General features: G+C 35.3%; 4 protein-coding genes and 1 long non-coding RNA gene across 8 annotated transcripts; 3 read left to right on the forward strand and 2 right to left on the reverse strand.

The window, feature by feature from the left end:
- The first annotated feature begins 648 nt into the window (after window positions 1-648).
- LOC133848751 (b(0,+)-type amino acid transporter 1) lies at window positions 649-17,346 on the forward strand. 4 transcript variants are annotated; one of them, XM_062284435.1, is made up of 9 exons: window positions 649-807; window positions 12,833-13,010; window positions 13,101-13,147; window positions 13,569-13,670; window positions 14,553-14,795; window positions 15,026-15,524; window positions 15,942-16,038; window positions 16,717-17,035; window positions 17,097-17,346. In XM_062284435.1, the coding sequence occupies exons 1-9, from the start codon at window positions 759-761 to the stop codon at window positions 17,165-17,167; spliced, it is 1,605 nt and encodes a 534-aa protein (XP_062140419.1). In that variant the 5' UTR covers window positions 649-758; the 3' UTR covers window positions 17,168-17,346. The 4 variants fall into 4 exon arrangements, with proteins under 4 accessions (XP_062140419.1, XP_062140420.1, XP_062140421.1 ...); XM_062284436.1 differs by lacking the exon at window positions 649-807 and adding an exon at window positions 9,381-9,499; XM_062284434.1 differs by lacking the exon at window positions 649-807 and adding an exon at window positions 10,940-11,165.
- Window positions 16,802-18,906, reverse strand: LOC133848757 (nucleoside diphosphate kinase 6). The gene is made up of 2 exons (XM_062284446.1): window positions 18,456-18,906; window positions 16,802-18,396 (listed from the first exon to the last, which is right to left on the reverse strand). The coding sequence occupies exons 1-2, from the start codon at window positions 18,653-18,655 to the stop codon at window positions 18,153-18,155; spliced, it is 444 nt and encodes a 147-aa protein (XP_062140430.1). The 5' UTR covers window positions 18,656-18,906; the 3' UTR covers window positions 16,802-18,152.
- Window positions 18,907-19,176: 270 nt separating this feature from the next.
- LOC133848756 (small ribosomal subunit protein mS25) lies at window positions 19,177-19,994 on the forward strand. Its single transcript, XM_062284445.1, has 3 exons — window positions 19,177-19,408; window positions 19,494-19,688; window positions 19,752-19,994. The coding sequence occupies exons 1-3, from the start codon at window positions 19,272-19,274 to the stop codon at window positions 19,921-19,923; spliced, it is 504 nt and encodes a 167-aa protein (XP_062140429.1). The 5' UTR covers window positions 19,177-19,271; the 3' UTR covers window positions 19,924-19,994.
- On the reverse strand, window positions 19,921-21,563 carry LOC133848755 (probable RNA-binding protein 18). The gene is made up of 4 exons (XM_062284443.1): window positions 21,434-21,563; window positions 21,234-21,357; window positions 20,925-21,136; window positions 19,921-20,338 (listed from the first exon to the last, which is right to left on the reverse strand). The coding sequence occupies exons 1-4, from the start codon at window positions 21,443-21,445 to the stop codon at window positions 20,024-20,026; spliced, it is 663 nt and encodes a 220-aa protein (XP_062140427.1). The 5' UTR covers window positions 21,446-21,563; the 3' UTR covers window positions 19,921-20,023.
- LOC133848758 (uncharacterized) lies at window positions 20,748-21,316 on the forward strand. Its single transcript, XR_009895296.1, has 3 exons — window positions 20,748-20,843; window positions 20,896-21,161; window positions 21,224-21,316. It is a non-coding gene; the product is annotated as an uncharacterized LOC133848758 (long non-coding RNA).
- Window positions 21,564-21,799: the final 236 nt, after the last annotated feature.

Below are 21,799 nucleotides of genomic sequence, written 5' to 3' on the forward strand. Positions count from 1 at the left end.
ATTTGCCGTATGTGACACACCTGTTTTACTCATTCATTCATTCATTTGATCGTAACTTGGACTTTGCCTTTATTTAAATATCTACAACGGTAATCGTTAGCTTTTAATACCAAGAATTTAATTACCGTAAGAATAGGTTTATAATTGAAAATAACTAAATATTTTTTAAATGTGTCGGTTACAAAAGAAAATAAGATAAGAAAGCGATTACCAATTAAAACGAATTTGCTAACCTGGATAATGTAAAGTAACTAAGAACTTAAAAAATATTATATCACATTTGATTTCAAATACTTTACACGTAAACCAGCAAAAGGGAATAAATGTCCTCTGAAAACAGCATTTTGTTAAAGGATTAATGTTTCTAGTGGAAAATCCAGTTCTGTTGCGATGAATGTAACAAATTGTTAACAACTTTTTTCGATGACCCCTTTGCGCAAGTATTTGAAATGATCAAAAATCTCGGCACTTGCGATGGCGATGAGCTGCAAACGAAAATGTGCATGCAACAGTAGAGCAATTGCAATGTGACCAACGAACGAATGTAATAATTAGTGTCGGAGGGTGTAATCGATAACACAGCGACAAGGCGATAGACGGTGAAAGCAGCAGCGACAGCAACGCGGTTAGGTTCCGTTCACAGCGTCTCTGTGTTTTGTCGTATGTATAAATAGTCAGAGCCTGTCGTGGGTGCTTTCATTCTCTTGTAGTGTTTGAAGTGACATGAAAGTGACGACTTTGGGACACTGCAATAAGTCATGTATCAGCATGTCCAACCAAGCAACACAAATCATATTTATACCGATGGTGAGTGGAGTCGAGCAACCACACAACAATTAAGGGAAAAATGTCATCAAGCCATTCGCCATTCGCCATTCTCGACAGGGTTAAACTACTGTCATGCCATAGAAGCAAACATATGTATTTAATTAATGTTTTGCCAATGACATTGTCGAATTTGTTGAATGCAAAATAATTGAATGAAACAATTGCAAGCAACAGCCAATAAAGTGGTGTTAATAACAGCTGTGCTGGTTAAAAAAAAAATAAAAAAAATAAATGAATAAATATAAACAGCGCATTGCAATCGGTCTGTTATTGCATTCTCGTGTTCAGTTATTTCCTGAGCAAATTCAATAACACACACTTCATGTCCCGCTAACAGAGAAACTCGTGTGAATACAGAAAAGTTGTAGTGTTAATTAGGCGCATGCGTGAACTGAAATGCGTGTGCGTTTGTATGTGTATGTGTGTGTGTGTGTATGAATGTGAAACAGCTGTTCCAGCGACACACAATGTTATTCTAAACTCAGTGCAGTTGTAACCGGCCGGGCCGGCGCCCATGCGGTAAATGCTTCTGCAGACCGATTCGCATGACCAACATGAACATTCCGAAGAGATTCGGATATTTCTTGTCTCATGTTTACGCCAACTATCAGTTGAATTCGAATTCAATAAGTATTTCATATTATCATTAGGAATTTCATCACCTATTTCATTAAATAAGTTTGCTCTACAGTTCTAACAGTATATAAGCAATACATACATACATATATTTCGCATGTGAGCTTTGTGTACGTGATGTGTGTGTACTAACATTTTTATGGGCCAATTAGCGGTTACATTTTGCCCTGTTGACAAGGCTAACAATTATTTTTCGTATTAGTCAGAAATAAGCAAATTGACTTCATAGTTGCACAATAGATAATATAAGGTGTATCGTAAATTATTAGCTATAAAATACTTCAAAAGTCTATAGATAACAATGTGAAATGTTAAGCAAAATTTATCTCTTCAAAATAACAATCACATTGAGCTTAGGCTCATAAATAACACTTTAGGTACAAATATTATAATATGTATACTTTCTACCTTTAAATATCCATTGAGATTGAACATAAACATTAAAGTTATTCAAGAAACAGTTTTGTAGTTCAGTTGCTATCGTCATACTGAACTTATTTGTTTTCCCAACCAGCATGAGAATGCGGCACACTGAACTGTAGTGTAAGTACACATATTTTGAAGGGCTTAGCATTGAGCTGCCATAGAAACCATCATTGATACAAAATATGAAATATGAAATGAACTACATATGTATTTATATTTGAAAATCAATCGTATCACCATCAACAAATTTGGGGCATGTGTGACAATAGCAATGATACAATATACAAAATGCTATTGAACTGTGCTTATCATGGGGTAAATTCCTATTTTATCGTACAGATTTGAGCCACAGTTATCTGCAGTCTGCAAACTTGTCGGAAATGAAACTTTCTTTCGGCTCACTATAATCGTAAGCAATTCTTAATTATTTTGAAATTGAAAAGCCTTTTTTCCGTTGGCAAACTGGCATAAAGAATGCTATATATTTTTAAATTTAAATTGATTAGTTTTTGATTAGCCTTGTTAACTTTTACACTTTATGGAATACGCTCGCATTTGTTGCTTGAATTTGATTCCAGCTTATTTGTGAGCGAGAGATTGCATACAATAGGGAAACGGATCTTATTACTAACATATAGTAAGTCGATATGACTCAGCCACAAGTTGTAGACTTGCAACTTATTGGTCTGGTACTTACTTAGCTAAGTTTACGAGTATTTACAAATAGCAATACATCTTAGTACGACGTTACGAGTATCATAATGTGGCTTAAAGGTTAAGGTGTGGTAGACCACACAAATTATGCGGTTATCGAACGCTAACCGATGATGATAACGTAAGCGTAAGCGTAAGAGTTTGCGTAAGCGACAATTGCAAAACTTTCATTATCTTTGCTCAGCATGCAAAACTAATAACTTGCCCTGCACATTTTCATTTAGTGCATTGCCATCACAATGTTAGGTTTGTGGTTTGAAAAGTCGTGGTTCAAAGCGCGGCTTTGGTTCGTGTCTTCGCTGCCTATTTTGGCTATTTTAAGTACTTAATTAAATTATATATTTATATCGTACCAAAGTGAATAAAAAGTTGAATGACATTACTCTTGTTTACAAGGGAGATAACCTCATTGGAAAATATTAAATATTCAGAAGTCAAACTGAACCGTTGAAACGGATGTGTAAATTTTAAACTTACACATAAATGTAACCTAAAAACACAATAAAAACAAATAACACGATTTTCATCAAAGTCTAGAGCATTCTATACAGAGAAGCCGAAGAAATTCTGAGAAATTACGCAATTGAGAGCGACTCATAGTCTATTCGGTAGAATCGGTCGACTTAGTGCAAGGGAATTTTCGAAATATCCTTGTGGCAGGTTCTGGCAGGCATAATAAGTGCATAGGAATGTTTTTGGATAAAGCAGACTCAACCATATTCGTAATAAGCATTCGCTTTGCCGAAACTTGTGGCCGATGTCCTTCCAAGGTCACCTAATTGAGCGCATGCGTTAAGCGAAAACTTTTGTAGTAAGATGTACATTTAACAGCATTGTTTTGTTCGTTCGTACACCGCTGCTCAATAGAATAGGTTCAGCATGAATGGAAAGACCCAACTAACGATATTATACATATATTATATTCACTCAACAATATTATTTAATTTAACAAATTCAGTAAGTTATTTTTCATAAATAGATTTAATCCCTTTATAGGAGAATTTCATTTCGAAAAAGGATATTTGAAATGCGTATTCTGTTCCACTTAAGTAACGGTTGTCTGTCCTTAACTTAAGTGATGAAAATATTTGAAACTTTGTTGACTAACGTCTACTTATCATTACGAATATTACAACTAATAAAGATCTATCATATCGCACTGAACCATAAAACAAAATAATGCTACATATAGAGTGCATATTAATTAGTATGCATATAATAATAACGTAAGCCAAATTTGATGGACCTATTCAGCTGAGTCGCCTTGTAAAGACGTGTGGACATATTCGCATACGCACGTGCTGAGCGCTGAACTACCAACGCACAGTTCTCAAATGGATGAGTACGAGAGAGGAGGTTGGTTGAATTTTTCAATAGTTTGCCCTCTATGACGTAAGCCAGCAACAAAGTAAGATTTTCCAACATCATTTCATGAAATTGCTCTGTGTGATTTGGGCAACAATTTGATTTGTAAACAAGTCAAATTCAGTTCAATATGCACTTTGATATGTACTATGTGATACATGTGTGCATATATCAATGAGTGGCCAGGTTTTATTGATTCTTGAAATGGGTATTGCCAGCTGATACGATTTTTACGATTTGAAAATAACCTTTTATAAATTTTATATGTCTGGGAACAGCAGGTGCTCATTTCTCACACCGCTATTGCATTAAAATTGCCGGCATTCTGTTTCCATATATACATATGTACATATATATTTCGATAAAAGAAACCCAAATTCAGTCGGTAGACAGTGTCCATCGAATGTACATTTAAAACCCATTTAAAAATAAAAGTTCGATTGACCTCCAACCACTTTTGGACACTTCAATCGAGCGAATTCTATTAATGGTATTTTATAGTTTTGGGTGCATGGTTACAGAACCGACAATCACTATATAAAAGCAGTAAGCGGAAAGAATGATACCGTCGAGTGTGCTAGGTAGAATCATATTTTAAAAATATACCAAATATATACTACAAAAATACTGAAATATAAAGAAGCATATATTTGGTATATCAATATTGATAACCTTAAAATATACCAAATATACACTACAAATACTAAAATATACCGAAGCCTATATTTGGTATATCGATATTGTACTACATTCAAAATGTTTAATAATGTACAAAATATACCAGATTATTAGTGAATGAAAACAGATTGGCGTAGGTTTTTTTTTTGCTTTACAGCTGTATTTCTTTAATATATTTTATCTTTTACGATATATTTTTGTATTTTTGCGTTATATTTCATGAATAATACCGCACTGTGTTGGTTACATCCAAAATGGGTAACGGGTATGTCATAGTCGAGCACACTCGACTGTAGATTTCTTGCTTGTTTCAATTTTTCGGGGGCGGAAGTGGGCGTAGCAAAGTTTTGAAACTAACTTGATCTGCGTGGAAATATAACATGTGATGTCGATAAAAATAATAACTTTATCTTTAATAGTCTCTGAGATCTACGTGTTCATACAGACAGACGGACAGACAGACAGGCAGACGGACATGGCTAGATCGTCTCGTCTGTTGACGCTCATCAAGAATTGATATACTTTATGGAATCCGATTCTACATTTCCTGCAGCCACAAAATTATAATACTTTTCTAACCTATGGGTAGCTGGTGAAATTGCCAAGAAAATATTGGCAGATAGTTTATTGAAGATAGTTTTAAGAATTCAACTTGATAAAATTGGTCAACTCGTTAGCTTCTGCTTAATATGATGGGAAATAAAGTGATGTGCGGAAGATTATCATCATAATGATTCGATAATTATAAGTAATAGAAAGAGTCGAGCTAGTTTATTAGCTTCTGACTTCAAGACACCCTTCCTATATTCTGTTGTCGATCGTCTCTGTATCTGTATCTGTATCTGTTTCTGAGTGCTGTGAACTTACTTACGAGTATTCAATTTCATTTTGCACTTGCTCTGCACCATAAATTTCTATCGCCGCAAATGAATTTATATCTATAGTATAATTTTTATGGATGATCATTAGCGTCATCATCACCAATTAGAGGGAACGGCAGAGAGGGGCTCTATCGACGTCGATGTGAAGTTTGCTCGTCACGAGTCAGATAAAAATCAATTGAGTTAAATTAAAACACGACGCGAAATCAACCAAATAAAAACAGATGACAGTTCTTTCGAACTCCTTTCAAGACAATCTAAATAGAGATATTTGCTTTTTGATTGACACGTTTGGAAAATGCAATAAATTTTCACGAAATACTCATGCGCCTATCTTAATTCATTTTCAACTGGATTTAAAGACAACGAGACGTTTTAAAACATTTAATTGTCAAAACTTAGTTAAAATGACTTCAGAAAATCAAGAACTAAAAAAGTTCGAAATGATGATAAATTTAAGTGGGTTGTTAAGAAACAAGATATAATATACAAGTATTATGAGTTGCCAACTAGTTTTTAAGTATTTTGATATGATGTATGTTTACTATGCTGATTATCGTCCAATTTCGAACGCTTGTCGAGAGTATTGTTAACATGAAACGAAAAATGAGCAAATAATCAAAGGTAAGTTTATTCTTTTAAATTAATTTATTTTCAACTTGTTTCAGATGCTGCTAGAATATGACGGAAGCCCTAAAGAAAATCGTAAGAGGAATCGACTCTATTATGACAAATGGAAAGCCAGTTAGATCGAAACAACAAGCTGAGGAATAAAGAAATGCTTATGGAGATGAAAGTCGGAACAATTTATGTACTCTCCACTCAAGAGTAGTAAACAAAAATATTTCATTTTAATTAGATCTGATTTCTGTGCGGTTTATTTATAATGCAATTCAATAAACAATTCTATTATATTCGAGCAATTGGCTAAATGTTGTTTTCATTTCGATTTAGTAAATTATTCTTCTTTTTTTTAAGATAGTACTTTGTATATTCGTGATTATCTTTGCTAAATTGCCTAAATTTAAAGGACGAGCTATGGAATACTTTTCGGAAAGGAGGTAATTCACTAAGCTAAGAACTTTTTTTGGTATCCACGAGATAATCTTCTATATACCATATGCAAAGCATGTTCTTAGATATGCGGTGTCTATACTATATAGGTGAAATATTAGACTTCGTATGGGAAACCTTTTGATTAGTATTAAATATTTGTATGTACACATATTATTCACATGTATAGAATGCACGTTATTAACAATTTCATCAGCGTTAACTTTAAGTTCTGTGCAAATATCTCGTGCCTTAAACGATGTTTTTATTAATTGTGCAAAGCAATAGATAAATAAACGAAAAACGATACATTTCAATTAATGAACGAATATTTCAACATTCAATAGCCATGCGACGAGCAAATTAAAGACAGACATCGCCACGCACGAATACGAATACAAATATGCCAGTATGTGAGTACGAGTATGTGCCTGTGTGTGTGTGTGTGTGTGCGTGTGTGTGTACAAGCGGCCGCAAAAGTTTGAAAATATTTATTTTTTCTACCCTATTGTGAAAGGGGTAAAAAGGGTATTTTAACGCTGGGTGAATGCAAGTTGTAGATATTTAAGATTGGTCAGAGCGATATTATGTAACCAATATTGAACATTCAAAATCACAACTTCAAAACTATTTAATACACAACAAGTAAAATTTTAGGAAAATATTTCATTAGCAAAATTTACGATAACTTAAAATTCCCCTTAAACACACTTATTGATGTTTAATGACAATATTAATTGCATCATTATATCACAAACACAAAGCATCTAATAATGATGTATAGGACTTAATAATTGATCGTTTTCCCTCGGTACTAAATCATTATTTTTCTTTCAAGTGAATTACAGTTGAAAAATTAAACAAGTAAACAATGTACAGTCGAGTGTGCTCGACTGTAAGATACCCGCTATATTATAAATTATTCAAAATAAAAATACTACAAAAATGCTAAAAAATGATATAAAATGGCATATTTGATATATCGATATAGTACCACATTCAAAATATACCATGGGCGGCACAATATACCAGATTGTCAGTGAAAGCAACTAAGAGCCCTAGTAAGTAGGCATTTTTGCCCAGACAAAAGTATTTCTTTAATAACTTGGACAATTTTTATATGATACCAAAATTTACTACTCTAGCTTTAAAATTACGCTTGTTATTCGATTTTTGTTGATTTGCAGGGGCAAAGCACTATCTCTTATAGTCTCTGAGATCCAGTGTTTCATACAGACGGACAGACAGACAGACGGATATGGCTAGATCGTCTCCGCTGATCAAGAATATATATACTTTATACATTTTACATACATTTCCTACCGCCACAAAGTTATAATACCCTTCTACCTTATGGGTAGCGGGTATAAAAATCTTAATCGTGTGAAGTATTGAGAGAACTTTAATGGCCAAGCAACGAAATTATATAAATATAGCAGTTGTGGGCTAACAGTTTTCATAAGAACCGGATTTCACCCGCAACCAAATGGATGTTTGAAAAAGACCATTAAATTGTAATTGGATCCTTACAGTTATTAAATGTAAAAATGTGAGCCTTCTAGCTCTAACAGATTTTCCTGTGTTTGAAGGCCAGACACGTTATCCGGGCAAAGTGTTCACATACCTAATTTGCTGATACGAAGATCCTTTCCTAAGATTCTTACGTACTAAATCTTTGTAGCGTAAACATTTTCGGCAATAAACTTTTTTTGCGTTTTGTAAACATTGCAATAAGATTTGAGTCTCCCGAAATATATAGTACAAAGATATGTATGTATCACTGAAAAATAATAACATAATTTACTGAGCTCTTTCTTTTTTGTCAAAATTCATTTTACACTCGTCGAAAAATAGCCGAAGACAGCGCGTGATTATTAGTCAATAGCGGCGAAGACGTCATTTTCGCGTCGTTAAAGTCGATGTCGATGTCGATAGAAGCGACGCGACGCCGATGTTGACACGAGCCACAGCCACAGCCACACAGTCATAGCATTCAGCGACTGGCGGCGTCGACATCGGCATCAGCCTCGGCATCGGCATCGGCATGGAATGGAAGGGAGGAAGAGAGTGAGTGGAAGAGAGAGATGGAGAGAGAGAGAGAGAAGACACCATGAACACGCTGCTCTCCGATATCTAATTTTGTTTGTTTTCTTTTTTGAATTTTTATTATTTGCTTGTCTCCGTAGTGTTTGTTTGTTTGTATACCCTGCATGCGAGTGTATATGGAAAATCAATAAAGCCATCCATATACATATATGAAAATGTAACATGCAATACAATTAAAGTTCGCTCTTCGGACCCTTTAAACAATATATATCACTTTCATCGGCAATTGACACGATAAAGATCATTCCAACTGAATGTCGGTTTGTGGAATGCTTTTTGGTATTTGTCCTGAAACTTCCACAGGAATCACCATTTTTTTTTTCTAATATAAGTGATAATTTCAAATTATTTGACTTGACGTCTATTTAAAAAGACATTAAATAGAGAAATAAATTTCTGAAATTAAAACTGCAAAATGCCCCATAAAGTGGTGTTTATTATCTAGCACGATTAGAGTATTTCTCTTTTTTGTTTTTTGTTTTTTTTTGCGATTATTAATTTGTTTAAATAATTAGCGGAAAACCCGTTCAGTGGGCAACTTGAAGCGACATTTTTTTTTAACTAAGGTGTGATTTCCAAGGTTCGCGAATTCGCCATTTGAAATTGCATAGAGATTGGGAGAGATTGTGCACTCATAAATACGAGTCGAATAGAGAATGCATAATATTGTTTATTGAGTGGAGTCAAAGCGAATTCATAATAAAAAAAAACATTCATAATATAATTAAAGTCAAATGACAATAACAGGCAATGTGAAGAGATCGTCGACCATATGAAGTTCTCAACAAATTCAAGTTTTCCTCCATCCGTTGGTACGTAGACTTTTCTCAACAAAACCAAAAAAAAATAATAATAATTCGTAAGGGGAAGTCTGGCAAGTAACAGCTGAAAACTCTATAATTCAATATATTTACAATTTCTTAATCATCAATAAAAATATATAAATTTCGTTACAAATCCAAATCGAAAATCTGAGGACAATCACGACAGTAAAGTGATCCTATTCGGTTTTATATTTTCGAAAATACGTTAAAAAGCAGTTCGTTTAATACGATATCAAGGTGTTAGCCCAGTTTATTCGCAAACCGCGTGACTTTGATGACACACAAACATCAGACTAATGGGAAAGAATAATAGGAGACAGTTTATTTTTGATTATTTTGCGCGATAAACTAATATTTAAACTTATTTACATATGCTTTCTAAGTATTTATGTACATAAGTGTGCGAGTTATTTATATAGAAATACATAAGTCTACGTGGATAGAAGAACGTATGCATTCTCATACAGTAGGATACACAAATGTATCTTTTCGTTGCCGTCGCCGTCGCCGTTGCTTGTCTCAAATTGTTTTAGTGTAGTATTCGTGTTAATCGTTTAGGAGTCGAGTAGTACTCGCAAATAAGAGGCTTGGCATAGCATATCTGTACCATGTACCATGTACCATGTACCATAATACTACAATAAACAAGTGTGGCCCTAACGCACTAAGCGCTCTCAAGTGCACTACAGGAGAGCCGTATTGTAAGTTTGATTCGTATGCGTGAGGTGTGTGGGATGAGATGATGAGATGATGGAAACTCTGACGTTAAAGGCAGGAGAGCAGAATACAAGACGACCAACAAAAATTTGAAATTCTGATATTTGTTAACGCACAAAGTCCCTCCTTTTTTTTTATATAAATAGACTATAGACGACGAAGTATATGTGTTTGTATCTACACATGTATTTGCCGAACATTTAATTCACCTTCGTTTCGTTGAATATATGTAGGTGTGTGTGTGTGTATGTATGTTGTGCTATGTAGGTGTATGGGCTGCAACATATTTCTCTACGATTCGGATTCGGATGTGTATAACATATATAATTCAATGGCCAGTTGCAAAGACAAATGGCAAACGAAGACAGACGGCAGACGGCGCAAGATGTGCTGAAGAATATTACAAACATATCTCTAATGCTGATGCTGATGCTGATGCCGCTGCTGCTGCTGACCAACAAAAATTGAATATATTAGCGAATGAATCTCTGTTTCGTGGCGTATTTCGCTCGAATGTATGTATGTATAAGAGGAAAACAGCCGACAGCCGACAGTCGGGAGAGTTAAATCGCGAGCTGCTAACAGACCGAGAACGAGAGCACAGCATCCCGGCGTTTGGCACTTCGGCTCATCTTCGGGCGCCGCCCGAAGCGAACCGAAGGCGAGGCGAAATTCATTGCTCAACGGTATTTGGTTGAGGTTGACTGTTTAAACAGTTGCCAGCGGTAAATCGCCCGTTCAGCACGCGCCTTTCCTTGGCTTATTTTTATATATTTTGAGATTCGCTTTCGTTCGGTATCGTTCTTCGCTGGGAGCTGAAATTCACGGCGAAATAATTTTGGCTATTTATTATCCGTCCATGCCATGCGCGATAAAATATCACAACTATTTTGCTTGCAAAAAAACGCATGCAAAAATAATTCAGCAGATAATAGAGGTGGGTGGATGAATTTGTACCGTATCGTATCGTATCGTAACGTATTGTTGTTTTTGGCATTTGGCTTTCTAATGCTTCTCATTCATTAGTCGAGTATGTATGTACACTCATGACTGCCGCAAATACATTTCAGTGTATCGCTGTGTACTAAAGAGCAGAAAAAAAAAACAAAAAAACAAAATACCCACGTAGAAGCCGAATTTTGTTTATCTATCAAATTGATTAACACGATATACGCACAGAGTGTTGATGTCAATAATGTTTTGATGCCGTGCGCCTATTGAAAATTACCAAAATAGGATATTACATACACTTATTCATATGTATGTAACAGACATCAGCTATCGTTCAGTATCAGATTGTATCGGCCTGTGCCTTGTGTCACGTACACCATCAAGCAGTAGATCAAATTTAGTTGAATTTTTTTTTGTTTCGGGGGCACGCCTCTTTTGACACCCACAAGTTCATAAAACTAAGGACAAGGTGGTCCATTCAATTCAATGAATGAAATGAAACGGCTGTGTAAAAAGATTGCCGAATGGTGAAAATATTGTGCTGGGTTACGCACAGTGCTGCCAACTCTTTTTTAGCGCGAAAAGTATGAAATGTTTACCAACAGGAAGGAACTTAGTGATACAGAAAGTACAATTCGAAAACAAGAAAAAGATTGTGCTTACTCTTGTTCTGCACTCAGCAAAAGCGAATAGCGGGTATATTTAAGTCGAGCACATTCGTCCGCAGCTCTCTCACTCGTATTTTTTTTTCCGATTGTGTTATTTTCATATATTCCCATGCTGTCAATGAGCACGTGCCGCTCGGTGAAAGAACATTCTTTTTTATTTGTTTGGTGTTTATGTTCTCTTTAAATACCGCAGCCTGCAAAAATTTAGTATGGTAGTGGTACTAAATGAGCTGCGAGCTGGGAACATTTTAAATTTTTTAAACTATAAAATAGTTTTAAAAACGAACCTTGTACCCAAGATAAAAGTGCTTGTTTTGAATATCCTGAATTGCGCCTCAATTCGATAAGAACAGACAAACATGTGGCATTTTCGTTCTTTTTTGATTGAGGTTTTGTATGAAAGCACGCGGTTGTCAGATGAAATTTATTTGGAAAGTGTTTATCAATCTTTATAAAAATATACTGAACAATCAAAAATGCATTAAAGTCAGTATTAATAATAAAAATTATTCATGAATTTTGTTGATTGGTAAAAAGAATTCAATGAACATAAAATGTCCCAATGTTGACGAGCAAAAAAAGTCCCAAAATGCTAGAAATCTCCCTACAAAGAAAATGTCCCAATTTATTAAAAATGTACCAATCAAATATTTATTGTATTCATTAATAAGAATAATATTATTCAATTATATTAATTCGTAAAAAGAATGCAATGAACATAAAATGTCCCAATATTGCCACTAATATATTGGCGAGCAAAAAATGTCCCAAAACGCTATAAATGTACCTACGCGGGACAAATTTTTAAATTTTCTAAAAATGTACCGAATGTGGGCAAAACATTTGTATAAGAGGCGTGACGTCAAGGCATCTTTCCATTTCTAACGATACTGCTATAAATCAAGAGCGTTTTTCAATTTGCAAATTTGTAATCTGCTTATACTTGTGTGCCTTCGTTGATTTGTATCGTAATTCGTTCATGTAGGACATAATGTGCCAACAAAAGCCACGAGCAACGGCACAGGGACAATGTGCACCAATGGGTCTCTTGGAACAGAAGGGCCCGAAGCGACAGAGACCGACTCATCAGGGACCGGGCGGATGCGGAAGCCGCTGGAGAGGAATGGCTCAACGCAGAACGACACTGTTCACCTCGAGAGAAGGTAAGAAAGATATCCTTACAAGAAAGTCTTTCTTGTGAAATTTGAACTTTGACGCTTACTTTAATTGTATCCATATTATTTTCATTTTAGGCTGGGCCTCTTCAGTGGGGTGGCTTTAATTGTCGGAACAATGATAGGTAAGTAACTATATTCGAAATTGAATTCGAATTTATATCAGCCGGTTGATCTGATGATTTCCACGTTACAAAGTCTGAATGTTATCATTTAATGTATTTAGATATTATAATATCCGAATCATTTAAATGTTGCAGCCTTGGAATTTGTTTACCAAGAGATTTCATCTGCGTATACAAACTAAGAACCATACCAAAAAATGTATATTCTTAAATATCGAAGTATTTTACAAAAGAAAAAATATTGTCAGATTTCTAACGTGGATTTCATAGAATAGATATCACGTATACGACTGTTGTCCTCCATTAAAAAGACTTGCATAAAAGTCCGCGTAGACATATATTAAAAACAAAGTGGATTAATGTGTGTGTCAGGAATATTTTGATATTATGAAATCATAATGATTGTTCATTTTTATTCTAGGGTCTGGAATATTTGTGTCACCCTCCGGTTTGCTAATTCGCACCGGTTCCGTTGGAGTTAGCTTCATAATCTGGCTTGCCTGTGGCCTACTGTCACTATTGGGTGAGTACAAACAAGTATTGAATTAATGATCTACCTAAGTAAGGGATAAGCACTAGTTTGTGTCTAAGCTTAAAAGTGTAAACTGTATTGTGCTTTGCCTTTTTATTTATAATTTTAAAAGGTAAGAGCTTAAACCCTTCCTTATTGTTAGGTTAAATGTCGCGAGATATGTTGCAAATTCACAGCCTATATCTTTTAACCTCTACAGTCTAGTTATCGCATTAGTGCTGTAAGTAATAAGCACTGGTTTGACTACTTGCTAGGGTTTGTGTCTTAGCTTAATAGTGTAAATTGTACTATGATCGGTGTGTTAATTTATAATTCCAACTAGTTGGAGATTAAACCCACGGTTGCCATTCCAAAAAAATTGTTTGTACCAAAATTTTGAAAAAATGTACTACAAACTTTTTCACGAAAGATTTTTTGTATTTCACAAATTGTGATTCACAATATATAACTGTTTACGTAGTGATAGACCTTAGATTGGCGCATACATATGTTCACAATTGACACAATACGTCGCAAGTCGACTGTATGCAATATTTTCCAGTGACCATGACTACATAGTTTAATTTCTAACTGATACAAAATTTGTGTTTATTTGTTAAAATAATATGTGTATGAAAAATTTAAATTCTAGACCAGGCATATTGAAAATGTACCAAAATGAAAAAAAGTGATCCAATGTACCAACGTATAAAAAATGTACCAGTTTTGGTACATTTACACCAAAAGTGGCAACTGTGCTTAAACCCTTCCTTACTGTTTGGTTAAATATCGCGTAATAATTGCAGTCTCATAGCCTTTGATGTTTAACCTCTACAGCCGTTAGTATTGATGATGATGATTTAATTACAATGTTTATTTCATTTTTGGATTTAGGCGCCTTGGCATACGCTGAGCTTGGTACAATGAATACCTCATCGGGGGCGGAATGGGCCTACTTTATGGACGCCTATGGACCGGCACCGGCATTCCTCTTCTCATGGGTATCGACATTGGTATTGAAGCCATCTCAAATGGCTATAATATGCCTTTCGTTTGCACAATACGCCGTCGAGGCGTTTGTCACGGAATGTGATCCGCCGAGGGGTGTTGTGAAAATGGTTGCATTGGTAGCGATCGGTAAGCCATTGACTAAATGATGACCGGATTTCTCTGGCACATATTTTCATACAACCACTGGATTTGTTCTAAATATAATCGTTCTGCTTTTTTGAAAATGAGAAAATGGGACAGTGTAAAAATACAGTGGCCACGATGTGATAATATGTTATGTTGCCGTTGTCCGACTATATATAAGTAAATGTGAGCATTAACATTTGTTTTTCCTTCTCATTTGTTCTCTCCACCAGTGATGATTCTGTTCGTCAATTGCTACAGCGTTAATCTAGGCATGGCCGTTCAAAACGTATTTACGGCAGCCAAACTTGTGGCAGTGCTTATTGTGATTTGCGGCGGCGCTTGGAAGCTATTCCAGGGCAACACGCAGCATCTGTCGAATGCATTTAATGGGCCGATGCCAAATATTGGCGCCATTGCGACCGCATTTTATACGGGCCTTTGGGCCTACGATGGCTGGAACAATCTCAACTATGTGACCGAGGAGATTAAGAATCCCAGCAAGAATTTGCCGCGCTCGATAATTATTGGTATACCGTTGGTAACCCTTTGCTATGCTCTGATCAATATCTCATACCTGGCAGCCATGTCCGAGCAGGAAATGATCGAGTCCGAGGCGGTCGCTGTCACCTTTGGGAATCGCATCTTGGGTGCACTTGCTTGGCTAATGCCACTTAGTGTCACAGTCAGCACCTTTGGCAGCGCTAACGGTACACTCTTTGCGGCTGGACGGTACGTTACACTTTCTATTAGATTTACTATAAGTATGGGTAATTATATGTATGGGTATATTAGATACTATCTTAAGTGAAAAAAAGACATATGACAAAACATTTTTTATTTGGAGTATAGATCAATCTTATAACTCTGGGATTAGCACTTTAATTAGAACTACGAATATTCTTGAACGTTCTGTTTTAAGATAATTCAATAAATGAACGAATTTATAAGTTTTATCGTAAGATTCAACAAATTGATCTTAGCTCTAATCCAGAGCTAGAAGAATACTCATTACTTATTTTAAAAGTTGATTCAGTTCATGTTTTTTTTTCACTGTAAATAGTGTCACACTCAACAATTTACTCCAGACAATTACCCATACATATATAGTATGAAATCCTTTTGCTAAGCATTCTACTCCCTTTGCAGACTCTGTTTTGCGGCCAGCAGAGAGGGTCACTTATTGGATATTTTGTCCTACGTACATGTGCGTCGCTTAACTCCAGCACCAGGCCTCATATTCCACGTAAGTTTAATCTTTGTGCCTATTTCGATACAGAAACTCTTTTTTTTTTACCATTCGATACCAGAGATTTTCAAAGATTTTTAAGCATAGGAAACTCGCAACGAATTTCACTTTAAATCCGTGTAAGAACGTTGGATTGATAGTCATCTCGCTCACACACACTTGTCATTGCGTATACAGCAAATCGAGAGAGAAAGCCAATGCGTATGGAATGCAAAAGACAAAGAAAACACAATAGATATTTGTATGTACACACAGTTGTGCTGTACCAAAGTTGTTTTAAGAAATGTACCGTTGACGGTACAAAATATGCCAAGCAATAGAAATCAATTTCAAACAAAATGTATCACAAAATATGTACCATTCTTGGTATAAATGTACCAAAATATAACGATCATAATTCAAATGTGTTTTTGAAATACATTCTTATATTATTTAAACGCCCTCATAGATATATGAAATATAAATTTCAATATTACAAATTTGCTAAGCAAGTAAAACACATTTTAATTCAAGAAATGTAGTACTGCCAGCTTAGCAGTGTTATTCTATCTGGCTTACATAGCTTATCTAACTCTACAAAGCTACTAGTTTCATTGTAAGCATTCGAATTCATCTAGATTATGGATATAATGTCATCTAAGTAATATAAAGTTAATTTTCCCCCTTTTTTTGCAGTCATTAATTGCTTCGGCAATGGTTCTCCATGGCACAATTGATTCGTTGATTGATTTCTTCAGTTTCACTGCATGGATATTTTATGGTGGCGCCATGTTGGCTCTTATCGTGATGCGCTACACCAAACCCAACTATCCACGGCCATACAAGGTGCCAATTATCATTCCGGTTGTGGTCTTGGTTATATCTGTGTATCTCGTTGCTGCGCCAATCTTTGAGACACCGCGCATCGAATATTTGTACGCACTGCTGTTCATCTTTGCAGGACTCATATTTTATGTACCTTTTGTCAAACTGGGAATGACACCACGCTTTATGAGTAAGCACAGTATACTAATACTTCAAAATTCTATTCCAATCTAATGCTAATTTATTTGCAGACAAGGTGACACTGTTTTTCCAATTGCTACTGGAGGTTGTGCCAACATCATCGATGGCCATGTTCGAATAATTACGTTCATCATGTGCTCAATCTTATCTAAATGTTTTAGATGCAAATGGGGCAACAATATGTATTTACTTTTGTATAATGTAAGCTGAAGAACAAACCAAGCAAAAACAAAACTACTGAGCAAAGCAAAGATATATTTACACATATTGGTAGTAAAAAAAAGAAAAGAAAAAAAAAAAGCAAAAATATGTGTATGTTTACGTTACAGAGATTATAGCAACTATTTAAAATAGTTGATGCTTACATCTAATTCTGATTGAATTATACTATTGTACTACATACTTAGTTTTCGTGTCTTTCGCATGCTTTCTATGTGACATGAATCAGTTGAATTGTTGAAAATAAATCATTTCCAATTATTCAGCATACAAAACAAGTTACTGTTAAATATTAAATGAACAAATAAACAAAGTAAAAATCTATAAACCAGACATGCATTATTTGGATAAGCGGGTCTTCGGCAATCGCATCGATTTTCGATTTACTCGAGTGAGAACTGTTTCCAAAAAACACATATAACACAAATATATACGACCTCTACAAATGTCACCAAATTGATTTAAATTTCGGTACGGTGGACAGGTTTTCCATCTGTCAAAATACTTTCGAGTAGAATGATACATACATTGAGCATCTCAAATATAAAACGAACAGACGTCTTGAAGTATTCACAATGAGAAAGTAAAACCAGCTTCTTTCTAAGACTCATGCGTACAAAATTGTTGTCCTGAGCACCAAATAACTATTTTCAATTTATCTTTGAGCGTGTAATAATTCGATAAGTTCCGTTAATAAGCAAGTCACAGCACGTCTTTAAACCCATGCTTATCAAAGAGAAAATCCAGATATGGATCTCAACATATTTAAACATTAGGTGTATCATATCATTTTGTGTTTTAGCAAAGGCACTCGCAATAAATTGAAAATTGTATTATGACTTTTGCAATTAACATATTTTGAAGTTCATTTTCACGAGGTAGATTGGTCACTGAATATGCTTGTCGGGCTTTCGGATTTTAAACTCTGGAAACAGTATGGCAATCTCTCGCAACGCAGAGGATTCACTATCCGATCCATGGCAGGCGTTTCGAGTGTCCGATAATCCGTAGAGAGCTCGTATGCAATTTGGTTCGCTATAGACAGCCTTAAATACTTTGGTAGGCCCCATTAGATGGCGCCACTTGGCAATGCATGATTCCGATTCTAATATAAATGCGTAGCAAGGACCGCTGTAATCGATGAAGGGTGAGCAAATTTGAAATTTTAAACATTCTTATTATATGCGCACCTTCTCATAAAGGTACTAAGGCGATGGTAGAAGAATTTTCCTTTGTGCTCAGCGTAGAAACGTTCCGACAATTCCTTCGTAATACAGACTTCTTTGGATTCCAGAATAGTGAAATTTTTTCCTATTAGTGTTTTTATTTGTTGTAGTGCGTAGCTATTACGCAGCACGTGTGGCTTTAGCAGCGCAAGAGTAATTTCCATTATTCAATCAATTTTTTGTTTTGGTTTTGTTAACTAACGAATTCTTCAAAGAGCCGCAAAATGCACGTTGCGAAACACATCTGAGTGGGGAGGTGAGGCTATCAATAATATTTAACAGCTTAATGCTATTAGAAATGCATTGACTTAGTTGTTTCCAATTGCATTCAAAAAATATAACTTGTGTGCTTATTATGATATTTTGGTTGAAGTTTATTTTGCAGAGCTTCAATTGAAACGATATTTTCTATTTTGTAATAACATCGATGTGTTTTGAATTTCATCGATTGTTTCACACTTAAGACTAATATTTGGACACTAGAAACCTTACCAAAATCGAATTAATAAAAATAATATATTTTATAGTTGTGAATTAAAATTATGGAAATAATAATAATGTTATATGTGAAAATTTAAAATATAAAAATAAAAACGATTAATCAAAAACTGCTAAAACATCGATATATTGTCGTGCATCCATGACAATTTCCATCGATATCTAACATATGTTTAATTTTGATGTCGATATACAGGCGCAGGTGTTGAAGTTACACAAGTCGACCAAATAACAAGTATAAGTTTTGAAACGTGCGCGAGTTGAATTAAAAAACGCTACAAAATGCCGTTTATGAAAGGACGTGAACCTATACGCCGTACTCTGCAGTACTTGAAAATGGGCAAACTAGTTTTAAAAGATAAAGTAGCCATATTCAGTGTTAACTACAACACATACGGCAATCATCACTCTGGTGCTAGGTGAGCGGACCGACTCTATTTGAGTAAACTAACAAAAACGTTGCTCACCTTACTAACAAACGTTACTGCCTTGCCTCGTTAATAGGGATTTTGTGTTCTGGAACATACCGCAAATACAGTTCAGGAACCCAGACGTGCAAGTAGTCACAATCAAGAACACAACACCGTCGCCATTTGTCCGTTGTTACTTCGACGACGGCCGCGATATTATCATCGACATTGACAGTCGATCTCGGGACGAAATCATTGAGCACTTGGTCAAAGTGGTAGGCAAGACGCGGTTAGTATGCAACAAAACCTATTGATAAATATACATATTGATTTGTTTTACTTTGTTTCGCAGTGAACAACTCGATGCGGAGGCAAGACTGGCGGAAAGTAAAGACAATCCGGCTAACTTTGGATACGGTTGTGATCGTCACTGCATCTGCGAGATACCTGGTCAAGTGCCATGTCCAGGCACAGTTCCATTGCCGGAGGAGAAGCGTGGCAAATTTATCTTTGCGCCGAAATAATGTGAAAAATGGTTGCATTTATTAAATGAGTCCGTATATATTGATAAATTAAACGTAGGCATATTGTTATATGTAGCTGTGTTTTTATGTTTGCATTGATTCAGTGGCGTTTCGAATGCGGAGGTCGATGATGATGATATGGCGCAGATGATTTGCTTTTACTATATTTTCCATGTAGACCGGCGCTACGTTGAAGCGTATCGCGATCCTTATTGAATTGATAGCGTTGAATAAAAGATACATTTGGCTCGCGCCCAGTCGTGTTCAGCTCAAGATTATCGTCGGCTTGTCGCTCAAGCGTCTTGAGTTTGGCTTCTATTGCGCGAATCGCTTCCGTTTTACTTATCTTCTCTTCTCGCCTGCCAGTTCCCAGTGCTGGTATCTCGATGCGAGGCTTTGGCTTTTGTAAATCGTCCTAAAGAAAGAAAAGACACATTTATGAGATACAACTGTCACGTAAATATTGATGAATTTTAAAAGGCTCCATTACACTAGTCACTAGCTATCCATTCGACTAGACCCTAAGAGGTGTCAGTTAAGCACAGGTGTTGACTGCTCTTGGAATAAGCGAGTGCCTAACACAATCGTTGTTTTAAAGCAAAATAACAGTAAAATAGGTAAGAAGGCTAAAAAAATGAAGAATTGGTTGCTTTGGCTATATTATTATTATTATAAACAAAGTTATCTATGAATGAATAATATTTAATAACAAATTTTGAAATAAATAGCCTGAAGAATTGGTTGCTTGGTAACATTATTATACTCTATAATTTTTTTTCCAAAAATTTTTAAAAAATATGAATCGATAATATACAATAAAAATTTCTAAATAGAATGAGATTTTCAAATTATCTCTGCCATACACTGAGTAACTTATTCCCCACTATTCTTTCCGTATCTGGTGTTAACCACCCCCCGTAGTTAACGGTAAACATCGCACTGCAGACTACTCATACAATCATACATAAATAGATACAAATGCAAAATTCAAACACACTTACATATTTAATATTCTTGGCGAGACGCACAGCTATGGAGCGACTGCCAACATTGGTACCGTCCAGCTTCCAGAGTGCATTAGTGGCGCCCTCGTTCTGGGCGAATGTTACAAACGCGTATCCTCGTGACTGGCCGACCATTGGTCCGCCCTTGTGAAAGAGCATGTCAAACTTTTCAATGGCGCCGCATTTTTGCATTAGTTTGAGAAGTTGAAACCGATAGTTGTCAAATGGGGAAAAGTATGTATACATATTAGCACAATTGCCCAATGACTTAAATTACAACAAACAATTGTACACAGTTCACAACTTACTCGGTAATCCGTGCATCAAGATTGCCTACCCAGATGCGTCTGTGGTCCTCGGAGTTGGCATTGGAATGTTCTGTTGGAGAATTCCGGCCAATACTGTTATGTGCTGTGCTCGACGAGCCTCCCTAAATCCATCCAAGAATATAAATAACACAAATATTATTAACAAATAAAGAAATTGTTTATTTCTGCTTAGCTCACAGCTTGCTCCATATTTGGTGTAGATTGTAAATAACAAAAAGAAATATCAACCCTGAATGAATTGCTATCGATAAGTCCATAGTTAAAATATCGCTTGGAATGGTAAGCCAGCCAATTGCTAACAACTTGGAGATTCGTAAAATTTTACATTGTGAAACATTGTTCAAAATATTATTATTGTTTTACTTGTTTTTTTCCTAAAAATATTTGGGTTTTTTTTTAAAGAGATTTTCAATTTCTGTTTACTCAAGTGTTCGATAAAAAAAGGGCGAAATTTTGTTATCGAATAATAAATTATATATTGTTATCGAATATATAATTTATTAAAATTAATTTAAATTCAAATGTAATAAATAATAATGTATT

The sequence above is a fragment of the Drosophila sulfurigaster genome, chromosome X (genome assembly GCF_023558435.1).
Source record: "Drosophila sulfurigaster albostrigata strain 15112-1811.04 chromosome X, ASM2355843v2, whole genome shotgun sequence".
Classification (NCBI taxonomy): Eukaryota; Metazoa; Arthropoda; class Insecta; order Diptera; family Drosophilidae; genus Drosophila; species Drosophila sulfurigaster.

Coding starts and splice junctions, on each gene's coding strand:
- LOC133848751 (XM_062284434.1), top strand. CDS start 11,093: ATGCGCGATAAAATATCACAACTATTTTGCTTGCAAAAAAACGCATGC. Junction 11,166..12,832: donor TAATTCAGCAGATAATAGAG/GTGGGTGGATGA, acceptor TCGTTCATGTAG/GACATAATGTGCCAACAAAA. Junction 13,148..13,568: donor AATTGTCGGAACAATGATAG/GTAAGTAACTAT, acceptor TTTTTATTCTAG/GGTCTGGAATATTTGTGTCA.
- LOC133848755 (XM_062284443.1), bottom strand. Junction 21,137..21,233: donor TGATGCACGGATTACCGAGT/AAGTTGTGAACT, acceptor ACAACTATCGGT/TTCAACTTCTCAAACTAATG. Junction 20,339..20,924: donor TCGCCAAGAATATTAAATAT/GTAAGTGTGTTT, acceptor TTCTTTCTTTAG/GACGATTTACAAAAGCCAAA.
- LOC133848757 (XM_062284446.1), bottom strand. CDS start 18,655: ATGGAAATTACTCTTGCGCTGCTAAAGCCACACGTGCTGCGTAATAGC. Junction 18,397..18,455: donor CTTAGTACCTTTATGAGAAG/GTGCGCATATAA, acceptor CATCGATTACAG/CGGTCCTTGCTACGCATTTA.
- LOC133848756 (XM_062284445.1), top strand. CDS start 19,272: ATGCCGTTTATGAAAGGACGTGAACCTATACGCCGTACTCTGCAGTAC. Junction 19,409..19,493: donor AATCATCACTCTGGTGCTAG/GTGAGCGGACCG, acceptor CCTCGTTAATAG/GGATTTTGTGTTCTGGAACA. Junction 19,689..19,751: donor AAAGTGGTAGGCAAGACGCG/GTTAGTATGCAA, acceptor TTTGTTTCGCAG/TGAACAACTCGATGCGGAGG.